The sequence below is a fragment of the Orussus abietinus genome, unplaced genomic scaffold, assembly GCF_000612105.2.
Source record: "Orussus abietinus isolate OABI.00-Male unplaced genomic scaffold, Oabi_2.0 scaffold33, whole genome shotgun sequence".
NCBI classification, from domain to species: Eukaryota; Metazoa; Arthropoda; class Insecta; order Hymenoptera; family Orussidae; genus Orussus; species Orussus abietinus.
Window position 1 is genome coordinate 570728 of NW_019394294.1, and position 19979 is coordinate 590706.

The 19979-nt window shown below is 48.7% G+C and overlaps 1 protein-coding gene across 2 annotated transcripts in view; it reads right to left on the reverse strand.

Moving 5' to 3' along the window:
• Positions 1-19979, reverse strand: part of LOC105695673 (protein outspread) — a 142725-nt gene that overhangs the window by 15169 nt on the left and 107577 nt on the right. For both annotated transcript variants that reach the window (XM_012417456.2, XM_012417457.1), the window contains exon 4: positions 7935-8123. In XM_012417456.2, coding sequence (XP_012272879.1) covers positions 7935-8123 — 189 coding nt within the window. The remainder of the gene's footprint in view (positions 1-7934; positions 8124-19979) is intronic.

A 19979-nucleotide genomic window follows, 5' to 3' on the forward strand; every position in this document is an offset into this window, starting at 1 on the left:
CGAGATCCTCATCAGGAACTCTCTATGTCGGAAATATAAGAATTTCTCTGATAAGAAGGGAAATAAATCGGGGAAATCCATCTGGCAAGAATCGAGGTCCTCGTTAGGAATTCTCCACATCGAGTGCTCGGAAAGTGAGCCTTACGATCTTCGGATTTGAGGCAGGAGGTCGCAGCCTCCGACGATGGCATCGATCCCGGGATTTATCCTCGCTCCTCTCGGTGCATAATTCACGGGGAATTGCGGGGACAGACGGAGACAACAATGGTAACCGTCTGTAATAGCGGCAACCGGGATTTATTGCTCTCGTCGAGCGAGTCGCCCTGCGTTGGCCGAAGAGTCGTTGCGAAACGCCGGCATAGATCGTGGATCTCGGATCTCTCGGAGAGAGAAGAACTTGAAGCCTCTCTTTTCGAGTCGGCCTCGGAAAAGAAAGACGAGGAAATCGTGAAATTCCTAGGGGATTTTCTCGTCCGCAATTAGTATTTCGTGGAATCCTCCGAGGCACTCACTCACCTCCAAGAGCCCGATTAAATCGAGATGTGAAAGATAACGTATCACTTTTCCTGATTAATGAAAAAAAAATAAAATAAAAATAAAAATAAAATAAATAGAATAGTCTATCCTTCGATTTAATTATGTAATTTCAAAAAATATGGGAAATAAATTTATACACCATATCGTTAATCTCGTCGATTAAATTATTCCATTTATTCTGTTTTATTAATCAGGAAAAGGGAGAATGTACCTTATTTTTTTCTGATTATGGAATAAATGCGGAATAATTGCAATGATTTAATGATATGATTTTCAAAAAGTGTGGAAAATAAATTTACACGACATCCAGCGAGGAGAGCCGACGTGTGGTAATTCACGTCGCGGTGGAGGCGCTGAAATGCTATAAATAATATTCTAATGACCGATGGGTAGGCGAATATTAAGGCGACGCGAGAATTAAGTGGTTACAAGTATCGGCGGATTGATTTATTATTTATCGGAGGCTCTTGCAAGCTATAGAAGCTGCAAATGTGGTCGGTACATGTCGGAGGGTTTGCAGTAGCCTGGAGAAATCAATCTTGCCCCGGTTAAGTAACTGCGGTGCGAACGAACCGAGTTGTCGTTGGAGGATAAAGAAAAAATGGGGTAAAAAAAGGGAGGAAAAACGAGGAGTTACCCTTTGTTGTTTTTGCGACGAGTTATTCGCAGTCGCGGGTTTATTAGAGAGAAGGTGGAGTGACGAGTCGTTTCTCCGGGATTTATTGCGCAATCGTAAGAAAATAATTTCCAACGGACCGAATTGAACGTACCCAGGAGTTCTGAAAATCGGAATAATTTTTATAACAATAGGGTTAACGACGTGTATTAAAAAAAAAAAATTACGAAAATTAAGTAGACCTTGCGACTCGATCCGGCTCGCAATGAATAATTTAGTACAGCTATATGTTAAATAACGCCGCGGAATTTAAGTGGCACTAAGGCCGAGCAGTAAATGTTAATTTCGCAATTAACAAGTGCCGAGCAACAATACCGACGGAGTGTAACATCCTCGCAAAATCCACAACGATCAATCATCCTCGCCCGGCAGGCTTTTATTAGCGCTAACTCTTCTTTTTACGTGACTTCCATTTACGCGGAAAGGAAAGAAAAAGGTGTCCACGTATTTACAATCTTACAAAACGTAACTGCACCGGCAACAGGAAGGAATAAATCTGGCACGTCAGTTGAGCAAGACCGATCCGAAGGTCTCGTCGGTAGCAATTGTCAAGCGGACTAAATGAAAAAAAAAAAAAAGAGGGAAAGAAAAGAAAAAGAAACGAAAGAAATGGCCTCCCCCGTCGTAATTCCACCGATAATTACGGTCCAGGATTTTACAATCGACGTGAAATCGCAAAAGGCGACGAGTTACGCATTATGCGCCTCGCCATTAACCGAGGAAAGAAAAGATAGTAATATTTTCTGTAGGAACAATCGATAGGAATCGGTCTTGGACGTCGAAGAGGTCCATCGCGAGAAGAAGGACGAGTCCTGGAAAGACGGGCGAGCGAAAGGGGGGGAAAGCTTCCAGGAAAAAAAGGACAATTTCCTGCACGTTCACACTTAAGTTTCGCCTTGGCCTCTTAATGCAAACGAACGGTTTAACCTGCAGCTGCAGCATAACGAGGTGTTTCCAATTACCGATCTTACTTGCGTAATGCGTGGATACATAGCTGACACCTACCCAACGCCGGAAACCGATTCGAAAGTTCACCTTTTCAGGATCAACACCTCGTCCTGAGCAGGGTTTATCGAGCAAGGACATCGGCCGCTTTCACGGTCGAATCCCTAGGACAGGATCGCGATAACGGCGAAGAAAATTCCGGGTATCTCGCCCTCTCCTAACGTTATTAATATTTTTTTTTTATGACGCGGTATTTTTTATAACGCGGTGTATTCTTTATAGCGAGGTATTTTTATAACGCGCCAAGGACAACCTGAACGTTAAAGCGCACCTCACCGGAGTCCTTTATCAAGTCCAAGCTTTAATTTATTTTTCACACGCATGGGGATACCTCGTGGGCGTTTTTAACGTGGGTATAAATAGAATTGATAGATCGAAGGAGGGGGTTATTCTTAACGCGGACAACGAGAGTACCGAGAGGCCTGCTAACGATAATTGCGAGCATTACGGCCATTCTCGCCTACGTACGAGTCATCAGGGAAATGCCCGCGCATCAGGAGAGCGCGGAATAGAGCGCGCTTTTTATAAGGCCGTTTTCCATTAGACCCGCTAATGGCGCCAAATAGAGCAAGAGATTTTCTCACACGATCTCCTCCAGGCTAGTTATAGTTATCTCGATTGATAAGCGCGTGGGGATGGGCCTTTGCCATCATTCTTTTTTATCGCACGGTCTCGTCCAGGGCGAATTATACGCGCCTGCCGAGGAACTGCATTACCTCCCCCCGCGAGGTATAAACGCGATGCACTTCCCATAAATCTTTATAAAAAGCCCTCGCGATTATCATAGCCTACATGATTAGAGAATACATTTTTGATATCCTATTTGAGGTGGGAAAAGAAAAACTGCGAAGCAGGATCGAAAGATACCGAGCAATCTCGCGAGGTGATGGGATTCACGAACGGCGCGTTTCATCCCTTTTTTGACGCGGTGAGGTTGCACGTCGATAACGATCTTCCCGGCGATAACGGAGATACGAGGGGATCCCTTAACGGCAATGCCGAGTGTTATGCTGTGCTCTCGCCCACGTAAGGGTCATCAGGGAAATCCTGAGGCGTTTCTCGAGCACGGCATCGCGTCAATGGACGGCCATGCTGCACTCCCTAGAACTTTTTTTTCTTCCCCCAGGTCTCGCTGATGGAGCCGTGCAAGCGGGACCCCGAAGAGGACCCTGAAGAGCGTCCTGAGAGGAAACGTTCGATTTTCTTGCCCGATCTACGCCTACTATACTTCGGTCTTATGCGAGGCGTGTGTCGTTGCGGACGCACTTGCTTATTCTTACTAGGCGCGTCTATGTTTCCAAGGGTGTACGCACATATGTGGGACCGATTACGCACTCGCATTCGCCTCCACTGTGTGTCGGTACGTGAACGAGTTAACTCATTCGCGTGAGCATGAACTAGTCGAGGATTACAAGAGCGTCGACCGCGATCCTGCGAAACGAGGCTCTCGCTTTCGCGGCTCGGAATACCGCGAACGGCTCCGATGTTTGCGATTCCTGGTAACGAGACCTGCTAATTAAAGGCCGCGCCGAGGAGAATTCAATCGGCAAAGAAATCGGCCCCTTCGCCGCGATCTCGCCGACACTTTCCGGTCGGTGATAAGCCGAGCGCGCCGGATATCATGGGGATTTTTAGAAAATTGCCGGAATCGTGGCCAATTAAATATTTAAAGCATTCTTGGGACTATTAGAGGTCTTACCGAGAAGGATTTTAATTCTCGATCTGACTGAATTTTAGATAATTAACCCTTTTAGTGCCGGGCGAAAAAGAGGTGCTTATGCGAAGATAACCGGCTGAATTTTACGATTTTACTAGGATTTGGAAAAAGGCTCATAAAAGCCAAACGAAAAGTAATATTTACATAATTCAAAAAGCAGGGTATTAAGGACAAAATAGAGAATAAAACGGTGACGCTAATTTTTCTATATTCATTGAAAATTACATAATTAACAAAGGTATAAGTGATAAAAAAAAAGAAAAATTGAGTTCTCTGTTTTAAAACGTAATTGCACATAGGAAAAGTCATCTTTTTATCATAAATTTATATAGACCGTTTATTGCAAAGTATATACTTTAAATTTCTAATATATTTTTTAACAAAATAAGTAATATTACACAAGAAACATGAAAAATAACTCCAAGGCACATGGTAGGCGCCGGACGGATTATCTCATCCGAAACAAGTAATTGTTATAGATTATAGATTGTTATAGGTGTTGTTGTATTGTTATTTTAATTCTCTCGTAATGAAATTAGACTATTTATAACGTATTATAAATTTATTTTGAGATAGAGATCTCTCGCAAAGCGAATAGTAAAGCGCTACAAGGTGCGGGCCGATATATCGGCCTCCGGCACTAAAAGGGTTAGATATTTAAGCTATTTTCAATGATATCCTCCAATGGACGATTTAAGAGGAATTGACTAAAAATTCACTGAAATTTCCCTGAAAATTCTCAAAAAATTCCTCTCGGTTGAGATGTGTAAATTGATTGTTTTTTTTTTTTATAATTCACCTGGGTTATCGGATATAGCGCGCCGGATATCATGGGGATTTTTAGAAAATCGCTGGAATCGTGGCCAATTGAATATTTAAAGCAGTCTCGGGACTATTAGTGGTCTTACTAACAATAAGAAGGATTTTAAATCTCGATCTGCCTGAATTTTAGACAATTAAATATTTAAGCTATTTTCAATTATATCCCCCCAGTGGACGATTTAAGAGGGATTGACTAAAAATTCACTGAAATTTCCCTGAAAATTCTCAAACAATTCTTTTTGGTTGGGATGTGTAAATTGATTGTTCTTTTTTTATTCGCCTGGGTTATCGGGTCTTAAATGAACACTTTCCTGCCGCGATTGGGATTTTTCTCCGAGGGTAATTGGCGCGTTTCCTGCATGGAAATGCGGATAATCGACAGGCACTTCGCAGGTGGAGTTGCAGGAGGGAAGTGGAACGTTTACGTGCAGGCCCCAGCTGTATTTCCAACTTCCGTGCATTCGCTAACTCGCATATGCACTCGCGTGTCTCGAGGAATTCCGCGAATCCCACGCTATTTTATCCGCCCCTCGAGTGCGCCAACCTCTAGGGAAACGTCTTAAGTTTTGCGAAGCGTACGCCGCTTGAAAGCGAAACGTCCTTCCAGAAGTGCATCCCAGAGTGCACTCGAAGAGTCTCCTCCGAAGGATCTTAACCTTGGAGATAAATTGAAAAATCCGGCGATCGAAATAAAAATCAGGGGAAGGGAAACGTGTAAAATTGAGAAACAGGGATTTCCCTCGGCATAATTTCCCTCCTAGGAATTTTTAAATAAAATCGAAATAAAAATCAGGGGAAGGGAAACGTGTAAAATTGAGAAACAGGGATTTCCCTCGGCATAATTTCCCTCCTAGGACTTTTTAAATATTCTTTTTCAAGGGATCTCGAATGCGCCTTCCAGCCGCAGTAGAAAACTCAAATTCGAGGCAGACGCGAGTGGAATACGAAACGGCATGCAAATGAAGCCTGCCTGGTACCAGGGAAAGTTTTTCCTCGAGATTCATTCAAAATCGAGAACGTTCCCCGGAAGGGGCCTCGAAACTCTCGCCTCGGCCTGGAATACTTCTTTCGCCGAGACGAAAGTTCCCTTGAAGAATTCTCTAGCGACAGAAGTGGAAACGGTTCGACTCGGGACGGACCGATTTGAGGAAGAGGTTTTCAGGCCTCGTTCTAATAATTCAAAGTCTCTATTTTGCGTCGAAAAAAATATTTCCAACATTGTGGAAGGTCTTTAGAATTTACCGAGCATTTATCTTTGCGCGATCGGGGGAAATTCTGGAAAGTGGACAATCGGTAATGGCTGGGCGAGAGACAAATGGCGGTGTCGGTAATGCACAATTCCTTCGGTTACGGCTCGGAGGCTGTAATAATCAACTAGCCGACTGCCGATAGATGTCTTTTCGTTGCAACAACCCGAAGACATGTATAATTGTCGATAATGGAGCGTGAAAAAATCGGGGCTCCTTTCGAGGCCTGTTTAGCCAGGAATCCTGGACGGCAACAATTTTGCGAGTGGCCGAGAGGAATGCACCGTAATGAGAGGCACAGTCGGCTGGCGAATGCAAAAGAGGACGTATCGACGGTAAACATTAGTGTAACGACCGGTAGGCATCCGCAATCGTCGATAATCTCGCCGAGGAAGAGAATATCCACGCGCGTTTCCGTGGAAAATTCTCCGGCACGTACTTAATGCAATTCTCGGGCGAAATCTCGTATAAGGGGGATAAAATACCTTGTTAACCAAAAAAGAAAAATCCCCAAACTAAATCCTGACAGCCTTCCGAAGCGTTTGGGCCTATCTAACAAAAGGTAGAAAAGACTAAACAAAAAATTGATAATCACCGATGATGATATTTAAGAATTCTCTGGAGAATTACCGGTAAAAAATACCGGCATGCATTTTTGTAAACGACAAGTGTAATCGGTAAAATCATTCCCGACTAACGCGAAGGGAATGATTTATTTATAGGGATATTTCCAGAGAGGATAAGAAATAATTTCGTTGAAAATGGAAACGCGCGAAGATGGGGAAAGCGTCGAGGAGGGAATAATTCTCGGTGAGCCTCAAGTTGCGATGGAAAAAAATAAATTATTTACATATATTTGCAGAGTCCCCTGGTAAGAGATTGTTGCTAGAATTGCAGGTGTGCAGTTCTGCGAGGGAAAGTGTCGATAATCCCGGCAGGGAGGAATAATTCTTGGTCAATATGAAGGCGCAGTGCCTCCCAGCCAAGCCTGGGTTCTCCTGGGGTACTTCCCTCTCGTCGATGGGGCCCTGATAAGGCCCTTTCTTAATGGAAGGAAAAAGACAGGATTCTCGTGGCCGATCGAAAAACATTCCTCGCCGATCGAGGATCCCTCAAGTCGTAACTAACGCTTTCCTATCGTCGTAAATAAGTCCTGTAAAATCATCCCGTGGGGAGGGTCCCATACGCGTCGGAGGAGAAAGGGCCCCTCGGGCCCCGATCGTCGCGTATGAAAGGCCCTGTACCCGCAGTCGTAAAGGTAACACGCGATTCACATGTTAATTCCCCCGGGGGTCTGGGAGAGCTCAAAAGAGACGAGTTCCAGGAGGACGACCCTCGCGGGGACGCGCTCGTCAAAGTCGAGGGACGTCGAGCGTTCTCCAAAATGGGCCCCTCTTCGGGGCCCTAAACGGTTTTCTTTCACCTCGCCACCAAGCGACATATATCCACATATATCCACGTATATCCCGGGTCCCGCTTTACAGCTCTCGTCAAAATCGCGGATTTTTATGCCCAGCCGTTCCCGAAGAGCGTTCTCCAAGATGGCCGCGCGACGCGTTCTCCAAAAGCGGCGGTGGCGGCGGCGAAGAACCTCGACTTCCTTTCGACCCTTTCGTCCCAAACGCGAGGAATGCAATCCCATAAATTGTTCCCGTCTATTTCGGTTGGCACTGAGAAATCATTTTCGTGCGCGGCATGAGGTCTGCAAAAACAAAATGGCCGCCGCACCGATGGAGAACGCGGTACCAGCGTCCATTACCATTCCCTGCCGTTTGTAAATCGCCATTCTTTCGCGATTACGCGTGCATACTTGCGCGGGAAGGAAGGAGAAATAAGTGGTACCGCGTTCGAGGCAAATAATTAAGAGGGGAGCGCCGGAAATGACGGCGATTTCGCGAGGACGCCCCTCGTTAACGAAGAGCCCACCGACCTTGTTGCGGGAGTAGACCTGAAGGACGTCGGCCCACCATCGTGTTTCTTCCCTGCAGGTGCCTTTAACGAAAGTCACCCCCTCGGGAGAGGTTACAGCAAGACTGTAAGGATGTCCAGTGACGTCTTCCGCGGCTGCGACCTCCAGCACCCTCGTCATGTCTATCCTGGCCTGCGGCACCGTTTCCGGCTGAAAAATACAAGATGGACGACTCCTTAATTTCCTCCGAATTATCTTCCACTGAAAAAAAAAAATTGTAAATCCGAAAAATTCTGGGGAAAACTTCCATTTCTGGGAGCAATCGAGAGGCTGGGAGCTATCCCTTCTTCGTGGAATACTTTCAATCTCTTAGAATCGTCCCAATTAATTTAATAAGGGAGGGAAATGGCGGCTCGATCGAAAGCCTCTCGAGAGCGAGAGTCGCCGAGGGATCGGAACGAGGATCGAGACATCGCGGTAGCATTCTTCGAGGGTGTTTCGTAACGCCTAGGTTTCTCTCTCGAGATAAAGGATCTTCTTCGTGGTATAGACCCGGTTCGCGGATTTTTCATCTCCCGCGTTTCTCCGGCTGTATCCGCGTTCGCACGCCTATAAACGCGGGGTCGCTTATAAACGAGAAACCCTGAGGAGATGCACGAAAAAACGATGCACCTTTAGAAAATTAATAATAAAAAATTGCAGGGTTAACGCGTCGTTAATCACTTTTAGCTCGCAATTCTTGACCTTCTTTTGGCTGTGTCAAGATCAAAAGCGAATTAAATCTGACTGTGACTGTCGTTAAATTAATTCTTAATTCTTGGAGATCAATTTTGGCCGCCTAACCCTCGAATTAGGATCGCATTAGGTCGGTGGAACGATAATTTCGCGTTTCTCTGATAGGGCATTCATACGTCGAGTCAGAGTCGTAAAGTACGGGTTCGTATATAACTCGGTACGCACCGAGTATGATCGAAAAATCGGGGAGATATATCGATGGTCGTTACTCCTCGTACTCATGATAGGAACGTTTCCGCACGCCGCACTTCCGGATAGATCCCGGGACCATTGCGAGGCCAACCAATGGTCGATCTAAAACGAATATCCGCGGCCGTGTTTAAATCTTTTCGAACGTCTCCTGGGAGACTTACGAATAGGTAAGAGAACACGTGCGAACACCTACGACCAAGACGAACGAGAGCTTATGGTTCTCCATGCAAGTGGGCGACATCCGGCCAAGTCGAAATGCACACCATAGAGGAAGTCCCTGACAAAGCGGATGAAGAAACTCGAAGAAAATCAACGGATTAAAATAAAGAACCCAATTTCTTCGAGCCACCTCCCGTGAGAAACCCCCCAAAAGTATATCCACAGATCTACTAGGATTTTAAAAATGATTATCAAATGCCTTTTAATTATTTTCAATTTATTCTTCGCCAGTGGAATGATACGCGTCATTATTGATTTCAGAACTCCGTATCTTGGGGTGTATGTTCTTATCGGGGGATATTTTATGAGACTGACACACGATGCTTAGAAAATTTTTCTTTCATCTAATTTTCTAGTGAAATTGCGTAGATGCACCGAAGTGCAAGAGCGGGGTCTGTAATCAGCTAAATAAGTCCGTGAAATCGATTCAACTTGAGTCAACAAAGTGCACAAATCCGCAGGTGCATATCCACGGTACATTGAATACGCATTCAATCCATTCTCCATTTACCATAAAAGACATTGTCACGTCGCGCGACAAGGGAAAGAGGTGCATTAGAAGGAAAGCGTGTCCGCCGGTGCACCGCATGCAGTAATGGACGTCCGGAATCGAAACGCTTTGCCCGGCACTTAACCCATTCACCCATTTTCTCGGTATTTTCTAATCGACGTGATTTCCCGTTAAAAAAAGAAAGAAATACGGCGCAGCAGTTGGGCTAAAGAAAAAAAAAAAAAGAAAATGGCGGAGACATTAAAAGGACGATTTCGCAAGCGCTCTGTCAGCCCAGTTAGAGAGGCGTCATGGCACTTGAGGCAGATTTCGATATCGAGAAAAGCCGATTTGTCGGCTCCTTAATTTAACGTTCACCTGCTTGACTCCCGGAGCTGATAATACGATTATGACGCGATAATACCGTACGACCGCGAGGCCGACTTTCGAGAGTGTTCAACCTACTCACCTACTGAACGTCCTGCGTGAACCTTGTAATGGACTCCATAATCGACCGAAAAAAATTTAATTGATTTTCGCGAGTGCCTAGACAGCTCACCCAACGAGTACCAATACACTAGAAGGCTGATAATAACTTAAATCAGCCTGTAGCTAAGAAAAAAAAAAGAAGAAAAAGAAAGCAAATTGATTTTCCGGGAGGCTGAACCCACTCTCAAGGATCATAAAATAATTCATAACGGAACGTAATGAATTTTATAATCCACTCTCCGTGTCCAGATGAATGTGCAATGAGCCTCCAAATAATGGAGGATTCAATTGCAATCTTTTTCCCGTACATGGTTTTAGCCACTTTATATCGATAAAAGTCGAAGCGACCCGTTTCTCGGGAGTTCAGGGCGTTTTTACTGGCAGTTAAATCCGACTTGCGGGCTGCTTAATTGAACATGTACTCTCGTAATTATCAGGCTTGATAATGAGCGATTACGAGGCGGCACACCATCGCACAGCCGTATGACCGACATCCGTGTGTGCTCAACCTACTCACCTACTGAAGGACCGGGACGGGACGTAACGTACGAGTCGCTAAGTCGCTCGAGAAACGTTCCTGTGTGCTCGGGCCCATTCACCTACTTAATGCTCTTTTCCTCGTTAAGTACCCGCGCGTAAACGTTGCGCAAATCCGGCGCGGCATCCGCCGATTCGGCACAATTTCCTCGAGGGGCGCCGTTTAACGAACGCCGACTGACTCGCTTTCCCGACTCGTCCATAGAAAGTCGTGCGACCGCCAAGAAAATCGAGAAACCCCCCGACCGTGAAACCGCAAGATGTGGAACATGGAAGGCAAGATTAGAAATCAAGGCGAATTTTTCCCCCAAGAAGTAAAGAAGTTCCGCGCGAGAAAAATGTCCTAGATGTGTTTTTCATTTTTCTTTATATTTTTCTCAATTTATTTACGGCTTTCCAATTCATTCCATCCGGTCAATGTTACATGAGGAGGGATTTTTTTTTTTCACAGAATATTTCGATGCAACCAATGCAGTTCTCTAGGATGCAGATAGGAGTAATATCTGTCGGGTATTTTTCATAAACAAGGCATGTGTGTTTGATGACTCCCTCGGAGCATACACTGTCTTATTTAAGTATGGCGTCGTTATCATAACCGAATCGCCTTGGCAAAACCAAACTGCACCTACGTTTACTCCGCGCGGTAGCGCAGTTAACTTTACCGCACTTTATGGTGATTGGGGCGATAATTTTCCCCGTAAGTACAACAGCGCCCTGCCGTCACTGTATCGCTATATTTTTGCCGACAATTAAGGGCGGTTTCTTGCACGTATGTTTCCCCTCTTCCCCATTCCTGATCTCCACTGAGAGAGAAGAGAACTCCCTGCGATGACTGCAACTCTGAATAGAAATTCCAAGAAACGCGACTCCCCTGCAAAGTCCACATTAAAAATACACATCAAGATATGCAAAGCGTATTTCCAATTAAGATATTAATTTTAGCAAAGTGGAAAATCCTCTTCAGCAAGTCCATCTAGGTGCATTCATCATTTTTTGTCCCTCGTAAGGAAAAGACCTCTTCTTGCGCGAGTGCTCCCTTTTGGGCGATGCTTAGTCCGCACGCGGGTATTCCGCCGCGTTACCGACGCACCTCTCGTACGTATACGGGAAAATTGCGTAAGGCCCCTCTGGTACTTTGTCTAGTGACATTACACCGAGAGATAGGCACGTAGCGAGCGTTTGGTGAACGTCGCCCATCGCGATCCATCTTGTGTCCCGGACATTATATATGACGCAACGCCGGTATACGAGCGTTTTTGTTAGCGCGACGTGTTTATTAGCAAGAACTCGCTCCGAGGATAACGTCACGGCCGGAGATCAACGGTCCAGGTCCAGAGTCTGAGGGATATCTAGCTATCGCTTCGCCGAAATCGTCTTCCGAGAAGACGCCGCGTCTTTTCCTGAAAATGGCGGCGCGGAAGAAAAAATTGTAAATTTCGTAACTTGATTATCAGAATTTAATTCCTAACCCCCGAAACTCCCGGTTGAATCAAGGGGCGGATCTCGTGAAGATTAACGTTTGAATCTGGAGAGTTGGATGGAAGTTGGGATTATTTGGATGAAACTCGGAATTATTCGGATAAGACTCGGAATTATTTAGATAAAACTCGGAGGAATCCAGGCCTCGTGTTCGAGGAGTCGAGCTGCCTCTCTCGAGTTCCTAACAGGTAATGGCAGAACAATTCTAATTAGGAGCGGTGTACAGGTCTACCCACACAGTGACTTCCTACATAACATAACCTACAGGTATGTTTTCTCACCGACAGGAGTGATCTGTATCAACTTTCACCTGTTACGAGTTGGGCTTTTACGAGCGTCGGAGGTGCTCTCGATGGGAGTATAATATGGAAGCCTGGGTCGTGCTCGCGTGGTTCACGGGCACCCATGGTGGATGCTGCGAAGATCAAGCGGGTCCTTCGACCCAGTTGCTCGTGGAAGAGGTCCAACGAGATTGTTAAAAATTTAGCGTCGATCGTTCCTGACGATAGGACGAATAAAGATGGGTTTTTGGTGCGACGATGTGGCGATGATCCGGTCTAGAGACGCTCTAAGGTGGTCCAGGGACACCAACGTCGGTGAATATCGGGTACCACGGGGAGCCGCATGCTCGGGATGCTGTCGGAAGGACTTTCAATCCGAGATAAGATCCTCAAGAGCAATGTAAAACACGAGATGTCACGCCTCGGTGTGTATCATCCCAGGGTCCACGTAGCGTAGCCCATGATCCAGCAGGGAGACAATCTCGGTCCTCATCTGCGCCGATCTCGCGATCCCAGCGACCGCCTGGTGGATCCCAGGACGTGCCGGAGATCCCGATACCATTTTGACCAGAACATCCCAGGAACATGGTGGGATAGTCCGCGAGTCCTGCTCCTTGATCGACTATCGGTAAAGCCACGGTATACGGAAGGATATCGATGACATCCCATTGACGGGCACCATCGACCTCAACGAATCGGATTTCCGTCTCGTCAGGGTGTTAAGTTTGCTGGAACCATTCTCGAGGATGGAGGACCCTTCCTCGCGGCATTCGAGAATCGCCCGCAATTCGAATCGAAATCGTCTTCGTCTTCGTCGTTAAGTCCCTCGGAGTCCTCCAGGGGATTCCAGAGTGGCCGATCCTGGGCTCGGCCGCGGTCGTTAATAATCCTCTAAGTGGCATTCACGACACTCTTCTTCGGGGTCTTCTTCGTCTCCTTCTTCATCGGCCGCTACTTTCCGTCCTGCGAGGCGGCTCTACCCGGAAAACCAAGGAGCGAAGCGGGAAGTGCGAGTCCGACCAGCTCCTCCGAGGCCTCCACCGTGGGAACGGATCCTTCTGCTAACTCAACCCTGAAAGGGGACTCTCCGCGTTGTACCTTCGACTTCTTTCCCCAGGCCGCGATCGTTAACGCTCGACCCAAGAGACAGTAAACCTCGCTCTGCATCCATGGGCCTCCAGCCTCCGATAAGCCCTGATACCAATTGGAGATGATTGCCCTTCGTCGGAAGATATCCGGTCCTTCCCCAGTCCCGGGGATCCGCCAGGAATCCTCTTCGGGGTCGGAAGTAAGAACGATCGGTCGAATCCGTGGAAAAACTCCAACTATCCCAGAAAGTCGGAAGAACGAGGCTACGACACTTTGCCTTAGACTCCCAAGCTCGAGTCTTTGACGGAGTTTGTTGGCCAATGACCCATCCGCTCGTTAGGCCGAGGCCGGAGAGAATCCTTCCTCCTAGATTATACAGGCAATCCTAAGATCATGAGCCCCTTTCGCGGATTCGAGGCACCCGATGTACCGCGTCGTTGAATGTTGGTCTAAACCCAAGATAAAAACGGCGACCAACATCCATCGTCGCTGGTGATCGGGGTAACCGCAGGTCGCCATCCGTGTCGTCTCTTCGGCGAGTTCTTCTTAATTCTTTCTTCGTTCTCCCTCCTTTCTTCTGTTTTCCTTTCCTCTTAAATTATTTCTTCGCTCCTCGTTCCCACGTTTTCACATATTTACATTTTCACATTTACCTCAGAAAAGGATGTAAAACAACCGCAACAGGACTCAAGACTTTATTCCCCCCGTGTACAGAAATGGACAAAGGGTACAAACCACAAGATAAACAGATAAATAAGCTACATCACCGATCTCGGAGACTCCCGGTGTGGGCCCGGCGGAGGTTGGTAGACACCTGACGGGCCTTACCGCGGGTCACCGGGCGTGCCGTAACTCATCCGTTCCGTCCCCGACGCGCTTCCCGGCCGGTCCGCTCGCGCCAGCATTAAACCCATTGTACGAGGGGGATGCATCGGCGAGTGGCCGCGCGGATATGGCCGGTGTAAGACCGGATCATATATTATCGGTATATCCAGCACGCTAACTAGCCGCGGCTACTGCCTCTAGGATACGGCCCGGCCCGTAATCGCCGAGAAATCATCCGCTCTGTCGATGGCCGATGATTACACGGGTAAAGGCATAAGTTTGCGGGCCGCGTGGCACTGCTAATTGAAAACCGACGTGAATGCGCGAGGGACGATGGCTGGGAATCGGTCCCGTGAATTAGCGAGGAACGGGGTCCCGGTAGGAACTGTAATCGACTGGGAGGTTACGTTCGCAGCGCGCCCGAGAGGGTGCGTCTCGTCGCGGAGGCGATTCTTAACGGCGTTCACCACCAAAGTGGGGACGATGACTTCCACCGCTAGATGGCATTAGCATCGAATTCGGTGGGAGGTAACCAAAACATACTTTCTCGCTCGGATGAGGGAGACGCGACGCATAATGGGCGGTGTTTAGCAACGGGCGAAAAATGCGCGCGTATTTTGCACGTATAGGACTCACACAACGGCTAGACGCCTCTGGACTAGGCGCCGAAACGTGTGTGACCCCCGGCCGCCCGCACACGCCAGTTGGACGCTCCGCCTAGAGTCGGCAACGGTTGCTAAGGAATGCCCAAATTCCTCGCGAGAAACTCGAAAATCCTGAAAAAGGTGCTCCACGGGGACAACGATTTTGAGCGTATTTCTCAACCGATCGAGCTCAACGAGTGCTCGTTTTAAAGATAAAATGTTGACGTGTGTTTATATGGGAGCGATTTTCGATCGAGCACCTCCTTCCTAGGTAAAAGGGCATTGAAATTATGTCGTTGCACTTTTTTATATGAAAATGACCACTTATCGAAAATCGCTCCCATATAAACACAGGTCAACATTTCATCTTCGATATGAGCACTCGTTAAGCTCGATCGGTTTAGAAACACGTTCGGAATCGTTGTCCCCGTGAGGCCCTGCAAAATCGCTAGAGTGGTGAGCGTCCTTAATGGCGCTCGTCTTCTGGAGCCGAGCCGCGATTGGCTCGCGTGGCTCCAACGGAAAGTTCCTCGAGGCGACTGGAAAGTTCCGCCGGAACTTCGAAACAGGAGGGGAGAGAATTTGTTTCTCTCGAGGTCTGTACGAGAGACACCCCCGTGGATCGCCATTGAAGGTATCCTTGAAAGAGGTTAGGATTCCCGGGAACCGGGCAATCTCCGTAAATGTGGTCCTCGTACCGTTACGAGAGGCGAAGTTTGTAGTCCCTGGGCTGGCAATTCCCTTTATTACAAACGAACCGTGGGTAATAAACCCGGCACTCGTAAATGCGTTGGGTTAGGTTTTTGCCCGCGACTTATGTAAAGGTAAAGAGACCGGGGCGGATCCTGAAAGATCCTTCGAATTACCTGAATCGAGTTAAGGGGAACTGTGATCTCCGTGGACGAGCACTAGAAGAGAGACCATGGTTCGTATCGATATCGCGCATTCTGGCCGTGGTCGTAAAATCGTAAAAACTAAATTCAAGATGGTCGGCACGCGACCAGGGCGAGGTGGCGCGCCCTGGAGGCGCTTTCGCGCGGCGCGGCGGCGGCATAATTAAATTAATGCGCGATGTCTTTATTAATTGACCTCGCTCCGGTTACAAATTACGACCATTATCGTCGGCACACCGCTCGGTGTGCTCCGCTTATTACCGACCGAGAGCGGCCGCGGAACACACCGGGTTGGTAGATGGGAGATGGTAGATGGCAGCCAGCAGACGGCGGAACCACGGCACCCGTGGAAGAGGAAGATATACCACGCAAAGAGAAGAGAAGGAGGGCTTAAGGCGCCCCTTGCGAGGCTTCTTTCGCGCACATCGCGATCGATGCCCGCGGATTAGTCGACGTCGCGCGCATCGAATTTCGAAACTCGATATCCGCGGCATTCGATTCGTCGCGCGTCGACGCCGACGAACACGATTCCTCCGCCACCTAGGAAAAAATACATCCCGGACGACGGGAAGAACGAAAGAAGAGGACTCGGCATTCCCACCGGCCGATGAAATCGCTCTAGAAATATCGAACAAAGACATGTACGTAACGAAATTTCCAAAACGAAACGATCCTACCCTTTAGATTAATTTTTCATGTATCCTGCCGCAGGCGGATTAAATTCTGCCGAAAAAGGACGCTGGAGATCCCGGCGCGCCCTTTTTCGATTCCAGCCGAGTCAGTGCATGAATAAAAGAAAATCCTCGGCCAATCCTGCCGCACGTGTAACGTTAATCTTGCGATATTTCCTCGGAGTCCTCTTCGCATCCCGCGTCCACGTGATCGGTTGTTCCGAGTGTTGGATCGAGATAGGGATTCGATTTCGAAGGGATCCCCAGGATGCAGGAGGCTCACCTGGGTGCAGCGGAATTCCTCGGCGATGATTTCTCGATGTCGTAACTCGCATCTACGTGGACGTCACGATCGAGTGCGAAGGTCCCTCGATCCTGCGATCCAGCGATCGATTTACCCCTCGATTCGTCACGCACGGTCACCACGTGTAAGGCTAAGGTGGGGCAGGATAATTGCAAGGTCAAAATGCATTGCGGGCCTCCTGGAGTCCCTTTCACCGCCTCTATCCCGGTTTTCGCGGTCGGATGTGCGCAGGGCGCGATGCGCATGTGCGGGGAGAATGACGCGCTTCGATAAATCATCGGAATCGAGGAAATTGATTTCGATCATTGTCCCTCGGCGAGCGGTCGCGCCTCTTATTTCATTATCCGAGACCGAGGCGGCAGTAAAGAAAATAGGTTATGGTGGCCGCAAGATTAATGTGGCACCTGCTAGCAATTATACAAGCGCGAGCGAGAGCACGCGCTCCAGGTACCGAGTGCATCTCCGACTGCATCTCCTGCAAGAGTACCTACGAGGTAACAGACGACGTTCGCCGAATTTTCGGTTTTTAGGGGTTTGAATTCAAACTCGGAGTCCACATCTTGTGGGAAACGATCCTCCTAGTATCGCCACGAGAACTATCGATCGATCGACCGACCGACCAAGATGGCGGAACCGGACGGGCGTGTAAAGTCCTCGCGCCGCAAAAACCCACGCAAAAACCGACGCCTGTTACTCGCACGCAGCTTTCATTACCTACAATTAGATTTTTCGCCCGCGGGATCACGGATATGTCGGGGACACTTAATAACGTAATTCCTACCCGCGCGTTGCGAAACGTTACTTGGACGAGGCGTCGGTTAGCTTCCGCGTGGTGGAGGTTAGGGCGTCGCGAGGGCGTCCGCGCGGATTTCACGACCCGCCTTGGAGGTTAGGTCACCGCGAGTGTTTTCACCCGAGTAAACACGCCTTAACGGTGCCATTAGCATCGTGCGTTTTCAACAGGGGCGAGGCTTGCCCACGGTAGCCTCGCATGCGGTGCCCCTTAATGATAATCTTAATGTCGGATAAAGGAAGCCCGTAACGGGCCGCGCATGCGCGAGCACGACACGTGTGACGGAATGCCGGCCATGTCGGATGCGCATGTACCGGGCATAAAGCGAGATACTCGAGCGATACCTCGGTGCATGCGTAAACGTTTCCTGGGTTCCCGCCTGGGCGTGCCCGCTCGATCCGGAAAAATCGGTGATGGGGTTTTAATGGCGATGCTGTTATCTAAACGTCGCGATGGAACGGGATCGCGAGGAAATTGCGAAAATACCGAAGTAACGAGTATCCTCTCGATTTTCAGGCTCGGCGAATGATCGGCTGCCACGTAGAGGTCTCCCTTTTCGGCGAGCGTTGAGAAGTTGGGGTATAGCTCAGTGATAAAGGTTGGGGTATAGCTCGGCGGTAGAGCGTAACGCGTCCGAACCGAAGGACGCGTAACGTCGGAATGACGCTTGGCCCTGCCGATCCGTCCGCCAGGGGCGCGATCGACGCGCCATCTCTCCCCGGCCGGCGGAGTTAATGGCGGACGTATAATTAGATCATTTTCTTCCTCTGCGCAGGGGGTTTTTTGCCCCGCGACAAATTACGCCGTGGGATCCGGTGCGATTCCTGCCGAAGAGGAGGACGACGGTAACGAGATCGAGATACCGCCATAATTACGGGACGATCCGCTCGTTCGCTTCATTTTTTCCGCCTCCCCTTCCCGGCGTCGATTCGTTACGCTACTCGCCGCGTAATGGCGCGACGGTCGACGGGACGAATCGGGCACGTGCCCTTCCCCGGCATTTCAATGTAATTCCAAGCCGGGATGTAAATAAGATCGTGATAATAAGCGCATGGACCGGATGGATTATCGCGAGATTCTCGCGAGATTCGATTCTCGGTCGAAAGTCGCGACCCGAAATTAGCAACGGTGAAGCTGAGATCGATTCTAAACTTAGTCGGACTCGGCGACGAACGCCACTCTCTCTTTCTCTCTCTCTCGTTCCGAAATCGCCGAGATTGCCGAACGACGGCGCTATCTTGGAACGCCAAGATGGCGCCGTCGCCAGAAACGGTCACGCCCGGTATGGCGCCGAAGGAGACACGGACAATTTCATGCAATTATACGATGGCCCCTTACGAGCACGCACTTTCTCATTCCTGAGAATCCCCCGCGTTTTTATCGGCGCTTTTGTCCGTCACGGCCGCGCAGGATCGCGGCGGACAAAGTGGAACGATCGCGCAACCGGGGACGCCCCTGTGTCCGTTTTTAGCCGTTTTCTCGCGAATTTCAGGCCCAGCTTGAATTCCGACCGTGTTCCTCCAGTGCTTGCCATCGCCGCGATTAATTTGCCCGGCCCGGGGATCGTTAAACTCCGCTCGTATCGCCCACAGTCGCCGAGATAATCGCGAGGTGCATCGGAAGCGGAACCGCCATCTTGGTCGGCCAGTAAGATCGACGTTCGTGCGCCACGTCGATTTTCCGACGAAGTCGTGCCACGACCGGAGATTAGTTGCATTCCATCATTGCTAGCCACCGTTAGAAGTAATTTGACCGGCCGATGGATCACCGGCTCTCCGAACCTGACAGTAGCATCGCCAGGATAACCGATCATCGAGGTTAAACACCGACCGTAATCGGCATTCGGATACCTAGCCGCCTCCTACGAGCATTTTCATTCCGAGCTCGTCCGCCATCTTGATAACTCAGAGGATCGGTGTTATCACGTCCCTCGATCTGTCCGCGACCAAAGATGACATAGAAGGGACTCCTCTCGGGAAGAAACGTTATTTTATATCACCGCGATACGTACCGCATTGCAATAAAGCGAAAGAACGTCGTTTATATTCCGACGACATATACGCGGGGGAAAACAATCGCATTCGAGATGCCGTTATCGCTCGATTCGATATTATCCGCTGCGTGGACGGGGAGCCGAGTAGCCGTCGATTCCGATGGCTTCCCCTACGCTAGTCGTAATCGGATGAATGTATAATAGTAATAAAATGTATCTATAACCGACCGAGATAAGCCTCAAAAGTGGGTTAGAGGAACGCGGTTGCGTTAAATAATTCTCGTTATGCCATAAGTGCGCTTCCACTCGACTGTCATGGCGGCCGCCGCGACCGGAGCGCCACCGCAAGAAGCGGCGAACCCTTATCGGCAC